The sequence below is a fragment of the Lactuca sativa genome, chromosome 4 (genome assembly GCF_002870075.4).
Source record: "Lactuca sativa cultivar Salinas chromosome 4, Lsat_Salinas_v11, whole genome shotgun sequence".
Classification (NCBI taxonomy): domain Eukaryota; kingdom Viridiplantae; phylum Streptophyta; class Magnoliopsida; order Asterales; family Asteraceae; genus Lactuca; species Lactuca sativa.
The window spans coordinates 19467932-19476479 of record NC_056626.2 but is presented as its reverse complement, the minus strand read 5'-3'; the positions used below and the strand labels follow the sequence as shown (position 1 = coordinate 19476479).

General features: G+C 31.6%; 1 protein-coding gene across 1 annotated transcript; it reads right to left on the bottom strand.

Annotated features, from left to right (window-relative positions):
• Nucleotides 1-1752: 1752 nt before the first annotated feature.
• Nucleotides 1753-2806, bottom strand: LOC111880680 (uncharacterized). Its single transcript, XM_023877100.1, has 4 exons — nucleotides 2757-2806; nucleotides 2544-2699; nucleotides 2301-2455; nucleotides 1753-1958 (listed from the first exon to the last, which is right to left on the bottom strand). Exons 1-4 carry the CDS (start codon nucleotides 2804-2806, stop codon nucleotides 1753-1755), a joined length of 567 nt encoding a protein of 188 aa, XP_023732868.1.
• Nucleotides 2807-8548: the final 5742 nt, after the last annotated feature.

Below are 8548 nucleotides of genomic sequence, written 5' to 3'. Positions count from 1 at the left end.
GCAAACACCAATTGTAACAATATTTTTTGTTAAAGATAAATTTTTTTAGAAAAAAATTTAATGTTTCAATGGTTAAATGATAAAAGAAATTTTTTTTAAGTGGTTAAACCGAACAAATTCTAAACTATAGTGTTTTTTACGGAGCCAATACTTTATATAGTGAATTTTATGAAAAGAAAACTCTTTGTGGTTAAACTAAAAAAGATTGTTTTGATGGTTAAACCGAAATATGTCAAACTATAGTGGTTTTTATGTAATTATCATTTTTATTGATTTTCTAATATATAAATGATAAATATACTTTAGTAACATGTACATATAACTCTTTTTATTTTAACCATACCTTTTTTACCCCTTTAACTATAATTTAGTTTTAGATATTTTTATTTTTTTACTAATTAATTATTCCTATTAAATATTTAGCGACATCTCATCTATAAAATATAATTTTTTGATCTTCAATGTTATTATTTTAATTTTGTAATTATAACATAATATTTTTCCTTATTTACGTATATAAATAATGAACCAATATACTTGTAATTATAGATTTGTATTAAAATATTATTTTAGTTTAAAAATGAAGTAATTAAATACGGATGTGTTATAAAACATATTAAACAGATGAAGATAAATTAGTTACATTTATAAAAAAAAATACATATTTAAATAAGCTTAGCTATTCTAAATAAGCTTAAAGCTCATAAGGGAGAATGGGTGGCCGAGAATAGGGCTGTGTTTTTAATTCCACTGTTGTTCAAAAAAATTACCTATTGGAGTGGTAACTTATTTAGAGGTTAAGATTAATGAAACGATAATATGACACTTAATTTAAGTCATAAGATAGTGTAATCATTGGAAACGTTCTTAAGGTCATTCGATAAACCTTATAACGCACACTGCGGTGGTGCAATGAACACAACACCGACTGGTGAGGGGTTGCGGTAAGCCTGTCGCATGAGAAAACTTCACCGTATGTTGGTGTGTGTTTGAGGTGTGTGGTAAGGTGTGGTATGATACATGTCACTTTTGTAAGATGAGGTGAAAATAATATGACAAACTAAAATTATGATAAGGTGTTATGACATACCAGTCTAAAAAAGAAAAGAATAAACGAGAAGAAATAAAACGGAAGAAGCAACCATGCATGTTAGTGTGTGTGTGTGTGTGTCTAGCTCCAAGAAAAATGGACTCGCCATGTGGATTTGCATTGACCCATCAAATCTTTATCTTTAAGATTAGTAGGTATGAACAACTAGTTAAGAGATGTTATCACATCTAAAATGGGCAACTAGTTATAACATTTCATGTCATCATTTATTTTTTATTTTGTTTTCCGATTTAATTTGTTATATTTAAACAAATTTAATTAAAACATGTTATTTAAATAAAACATATTTTTTTTTAAATTAATCATAACATTTAAAAATCTATAAAAAAAAACATTACAAAAAAAATAACATTTACAAGATTTACATTTTGCCCCTAATTTGTTCATTTTCATTTCCATCGTACACAAAATCAGCTAAATCTTTTCGAAATTGCCTATGTTTTCGTGTGTCTTGAATATCTATGACCCTATGTAAATATTTTGTTGTCTCGGGTTGAAATTGCATGTGTCTGAGCTCCGGAATACTCCACAATGTTTCGTCATTTATCTTCAACCATCATGTTATTCATTATGATGCATGCATACATAATATATTGTGGAGTGCCTAACTGATATGGTTGTGCCGCATGTTCAACTATGTGTTATTTTGACTTCGGAACTCCAAAGGCACGTTCCACATCCTTACGTCTTCCTTCTTGTTTTTTCTTGAAAATTTTGTCTCTTGGTGTTACAGGGAGTCGAAACGCCTTTACGAATGTGGAATATGCTGGATATATTCCATCCATAAGGTAATACCCAAACTTATATTCATTTTCCTTCACTATGAAAGGAGCATCCGGTGCCTTTTCTGACAAAATATCGTCAAATATTGGTGACAGATCAAGAACGTTTGCGTCGTTGTTCGAACCCGCAACCCCGAAAAAAGCATGTCAAATCCATAAATCTTTGGACGCCACAACCTATAATACCAACGAAGGCGTTCCATGATGACCACTTCTGTACTGGCCTTTCCACGCCACGGTACAATTTCACATGTTCCAGTGTGTGCAATCAATGCTTCCAAGCATACCCGGAAAACCATGTCTTTCTTCATGTGCCACATGTAGTTGTTGTATATCATTCACCGAAGGTTTGCGCAAATAAACGTCACCGAAGGTTTCGACAACACCCATTGCCAATCTATACTAACTTGCTCTTGCAATTCTCTCAGACATTCTCATATAATCGTCAATCGAATAAGACGATTCTCCCATTGCCATAAGCTTAATTGCAACAACATATTTCTGCAACCCTGTGATTCTTCGTTTACCTCTAGCATCATATCTCATTTGGAAAAATTCATACCTAAACGTATATTTCATATGTAATAGCTATATTTGAAAGAAACAATGTATTTAAATTACGTAAAAGCTATATTTTAAAGAAACAATACTTGTTTTCCAACGCGTTGGCTATCCGAACAAAAACATTTTTCCGCAAACGAAACCTTCTTTTAAAATCGCGTGACTGGTAGACACAATCATCCGCAAAATAATCGTGAACTAGACGTATGTGCGCTTCTTCCCGATCATTGTTTAATGTTGCACACCTGGTTAATAGAGGAGTTGAATTTGGTTATAGTAACACATTCGTACAATACTCGTACATCATAAAGATGAACATATCATCGTCATCACTATAATCAAACAGATACATTTTTTTGGAATGTATTGAAAGTATATGAAATAGCAGAAAAATGATGATTAAATTTATATGAAATAGAGAGAAAATTTGTGATTTTATGAACTTATATGTGAATATTTTTTTAAATGCTACCGTTTTCCAACGATAAAATGGAGAAAATCTAAAAAAAACAAATACGCGTTATCGTTCGTTACACCGCCAACGAAGGACCACATAGCGGGAGGGGGGGGGGGGGGGGGAGTGGTGGTTCCCCGGTGGTAACGGCATGGAGGCTACACCACGTAGACAATAACAAAGGGCAAATACCCCATATCATTTAGTCTTAACACATTTCCACCAATATGGATACATCTCCAACCCAACCATATATATAAGTATACGGCTACTAATTTGATCTGCATCATCTAGAAAAGAAATGGAAAATTAATAATATTTAATGAAAACTTTAGATTGTACAATTCTTCTAGAAACTTGGTATGTGGATAATCAGTGGCGGAGCTTCAATATTTCATTTGGGGGCCGAAAATATAATTTGTATAAACATTGGTGAACAGGGGGTCATAGTCAAAATTTTATATTTTTGGGCTAAATATGTATAAAATAAAAGCATAGGGACTATTTATGCCAAAAAGAATCAGAGGGGCCATAGCCCTCTAGCCGTATGAAAGATCTGCTTCTGTGGATAATCTCCTTTAGAGGTCATTATTGTTGAATCAAAGGAGATTTGGTCTTAATTTAAATCCACGTGAGTTTTTAATCTTTAACTTTATCAAATAGTTACCGAATTAAGTTTAATAAGATTTGAATTATAAAGATCTAAATTTTATCAAATAGTTACCGAATTAAGTTTAATAAGATTTAAATTACAAAGATCTAAATTTTTAAGAGATCATAAAATATGATGGAAATCTATTCTAATAAATAAATAGGTTTATTTTCCTATTGACAAATGTCATTGTATTAAAACTTCTCATTAATATTATATATCCTTATAATGACACCTGTCAACATATTAATTATCCATTTTAAATTTTAAATTTTCCATCCTAATTATATTAAATTTTAATTTCAAAATTTATTTTTTTTCATTTTAGTTGTCAACATATTTAAATCAACGATTATAATTTTATATAACTAAAAATAGCTCTTAAATAATAATTTATTTAAAGTAACTGATTAATAATTTTGATTTTTTAATATGAAAGTTTAGTTAATTTTATAATCGTGGTTCTCACGGGTTATAAACTAGTAAAGTATGAAGTAGAAAGAAAAAGAAAAAAATATTTGTTGAAACATTAGGGTATTTTGGAATATATTTGTCTTTTTTTATTATTATTTAGATACAACTAATTATCTTAAAGTTAAGAGGTTGATGAACAATTATGAGATAAAAATTAAGAGACTATCAAATGCTTTGAATATGAAAAATTAATAGTCTAGCTCTTAATTGAACTTTTAAGAGGCTATCAAAAAGCCCCTAAATCTTTTAAGGTTAAACTATAATGTTTTGTTATGGTAAAATTTAAGTCAAAAAGACTTTTTTTTTAATATTTTAATAGTTGATACAGAATATTAATAATAATTATGGTTAATATCATAAAATAAATTATATATTGTGTTTTTTAAAGATTAGATATCAATTTTTTCCCTTAAAATGACCTAGTATTTTCTATTTATCATTTTTTATAGTTTTTTCCAAAAAGACCTGTTAAATGTGAATGTTTTTTTTTTGAAAAATAAAAAATAGAAAACTTGAGGGTTTTTTGGAGGAAAAAACAATTAGGGATTTAAAAAAGAAAAAACAGAGAGATTAGTAAAAAAAATTGATGTTTAATACTAAAACCCTAATATGTAAAGTGTTTTATGATATTAACCATGGTATTTATACCAAAAGTTTTTGTTTTGTTATTCAACTAAAAATAGTTTATTTTTATTGTAAGGGTCATCGGATTAAAGAAATACATGAGACAGAAGCCATGTTTTGAAAATCGGATCGGACCATCCGATTCAACTGCATTCAACTAGGAAAAGGTCCTAGATCCAATTCTTAGAGGCCAAAAACCATTTGTCATGTGAACCGGTAAAAACCGGTCTGATTGAATATATAAAAACCGAGAATTTTCTAAAATATTTTATTTTTCCCTCTTTTTGTATTTTTTATATAATTAAAATTAACCGTAATGTAATTATGAAATCATCCGTTTTTTTGGTTTTCGAAACAGATCCAACCGATTAGACCAGTTGAACCGTCGAACCGATAAGACGACCGGTTCGATTTCTGGTTTGATTTCAAAACTTTGGACTGAAGTAATATTTCAATATTTTATTATCATGGGTTTCATGCCCTGTCGATATATCTGTAACTAAATTTCATTTATTAACATTACATCATCATTGTATAAAAAAGGGCAAATACGGAAAATCAAGTCAAAGATCATTAAACTCGCATATTCATTCAGTAATTGACATAAGTACGAAGCACCACATAATAACTGTTTTATATTAACAAAGTCAACATATATTGAGAAATAGAATAAGCAAAAGTACCATTTCACCCCCAAAAGTTTATAAAACCCCACCCCCAATTGAATCAGACCACCATCTTCCTCACGAAAAAAGACCTGTAAATTTAATGCAACTCATGGACTTCTCTTGATATCAACTCCAACCTATAAAGATATAAAAGTACAACTATTATTGCTGTTAATACAACTATTTTCCATAGTCTATCTTAGCTATTTCCATTCTTGTTTTTGCTGCTTCCAGACCAGCATCTTGCAGATTCATCAATGCCGTAGCTTTCTGTTTCCTGAGCCACCATAGGAATTCAGATTCAAGAACAAGGATGGAAATAGCAACCTTTCAATTATAATTCGTAAGAAGAAAACAACAAAATTAAGAGGGGAAAACAAGCTAATTGTAGAATCTTGGATCATGGGTTCAAGAAATTGACAGAAAAGATTCAGAGAGAGAAACAGAGGGTCCGATGCAATTTGATGAAATGGATGGTGAAAAAGAACTGGGAGTTTTCAATTGTGAAGTGGGTTTGGTCCAGAAGGGACTAATCTTTTTGCCACGCCGTATCTTGGATCGATTTCTTCAGGTGGTGGCGGTGGTTGGAGGTGCTGTGGCGGGAGTGGTGGCTGGGGTGGGCGGCGAGGGTAGAGCGTTTGGGATTGGAGGCAAGGAGGATGTGGGTGTTTTGGAGTGGAGATAGTGGCGGTGGCGCAATGATGATCATGGAGTCGGTGGTGAATGGAGGTTTCCGGCGATTTCTTGGAGGAAGTGAAGGTGATTAAGAGAAGGAGTAATAAGAGCAAAAGGAATTTCCAGAGAGGTGGAGGAGTTGAGGAGAGAGTGTTCTTCATTTTCGTGATATTTTTGGGAGAGACACGGTGATGGTGAAACGGAGGAAGTATTTATAAGAGAGATGGCGACGGTGGAAAGGAGAGAGGGAAAAAAATTTATATTTATGGATTTTAAAACAATCACTTCATATTTAATAGAGTAAATTACACGAATGGTCCTATAGTTTAGGGTAATTTGTGTGTTTGGTTTCTAACTTATTTTTTTAACTTGGAAGGTCCCTACTGTTTGTTTTTGTTACACGCTTGGTCCTTATCTTAATTAAAAAAAACTATTTTTCCCTTGATTTTTAATTTATTTAAATGAATACACCCCCAACCCCACCCCCTCACTTTACCTTACCTACCCCACCATCTTTCCCTATTTAAATAATAGTATTTTTAGGTAAGACAAGGACCAAACACGTAATAAAGACAAACAGTAGGGACCAGACGCATAACAAAAACAAATAGTAGGGACTTTCCGAGTTAAAAAAAATAAGTTAGGGACCAAACGCGCAAATTACTCCAAACCATAGGAACCATTCGTGTAATTTCAGAACTAACAAGTAGCTAGCACAAGTCATCTCGATGATATTCAACGTGATCATTTTATCGGAAAATGTCACTTTGCGAATTCAAAAGTTATATTACAGAAATAAATGATTGTCTTGTTATATAACATACAATGTGACCATATTGATATATTATTTTGATGAATAACTAAAGAAATAACAGAAATCCAAAAATCCATGTTTTATTACTCTTAATTGATTAATTCTAATTATTAAATAGAGTAAACTACACGAATGGTCCCTATAGTTTGGGGTAATTTGCGTGTTTGGTCTCTAACTTATTTTTTTAACTCGGAAAGTCCCTACTATTTGTTTTTGTTATGTGTCTGATCCCTAATGTTTGTCTTTATTACGCGTTTGGTGTATTTAGCGAATAATTCTTTAATAATAAATTATTTATTTGTCACTTATTAATATATTAATAATTTTTATATCTGCTCTATGTGACCTCATATGTTTACATATAATTATTTATAGAATAAATTGTTTGCAAACTATATTTAATACACTCGTACCTTGTGCTATAATTATTTATAGAATAAATTGTTTGCAAACTATATTTAATACACTCGTACCTTGTGCTAGGGACATAAGCAAACAATTATACAAACGATGTTAAGCTTGTATAACAACATGTCATTATCCCTAACTATATATTAATGTTTGTCTCTATAGATAATTTATTAACTATTTAATGTTAAATGTGTGTTCATATTGTAACATCCATGTGACAACCCGAAATTTCCATCTTGTACAGTCAATCAATTCAATCAAATTCAGACTCGGTTTCGCCATCTTTTAACACTATTTAGAGTCTGTTTGAATGTTTTAAACATAGTACATTCAAGAATCGGGTGTTAGGAAGTATCTGTTTGAGTTCATTGTGCCCTAATCAACCTTTAAACCCATTATGGGGAGTTTACGGCCAAACCTTCATGTTTGGGCCGTAAACTCATGTGGTGGCCGTGAACTCATGTTAAATACATGAGTTTACACCATTTTCCTCATTTTTCTTCTATTTCAAGGCTAGAAACTCCATTTCTCTCTCAAGTATCATAAGATCATCATCCCGATCTTCCAAAAATGTAAGATTTATTTCTCTTGATTAATTGTTACATCTCTTTATCTAGTGATTGTACATGATTTCATCCATGAAATCATTTCATTTTGTTAAATCTTCAAGTGTTCTTCATTTCACCAAGAACACACACTAGTGTTTTTGGACCTTAAACACCCTTACAAGCTTCTAATACGTAAGTACTCTTACCTTAGCTTGTTTCATGCTTGAATCACTTAGTAAACACCTTGAAATCATCAAGAAACTCAAGAACATTAGGTGTTAACAGCAAGGCAATCTATTTTGGCCGTAAACCCTAACTTGTGGTGCAATGTTGCCACAACTCCTTCATAAGTCTTGGAACCAAGTCTAGAACACTCCCTAGTGACTTATAAAGCCTTAACTTACAAATGGTGCAAATGACCATGAGTTTACGGCCGTAAACTCATGTTGGTAATGCCTTTGGGCCGTAAACACCCTAGTGTGGCCATGCCTCCCTATATGCAACCCTATGCGGTTTAACACTTCATGACAAGTGTTTACTAGTCCCGAAGGTTGTTTCACTTCATAATTAGATGTTATAAACACTAATTAGATACATATATGTGTTATTATGTGATAAATAGGATCTGTGTGTGTGCTCAAGTCTTCACTTGACACTTAACATCCTTTACCGATCTTTCATTCGTATCACTCACTACAGGTGAGTTCATACCCCTTAATCTACCTTTTAAATGCTTTTATAGGGGGAATACAAGTTAAACTATATAGTTATTAA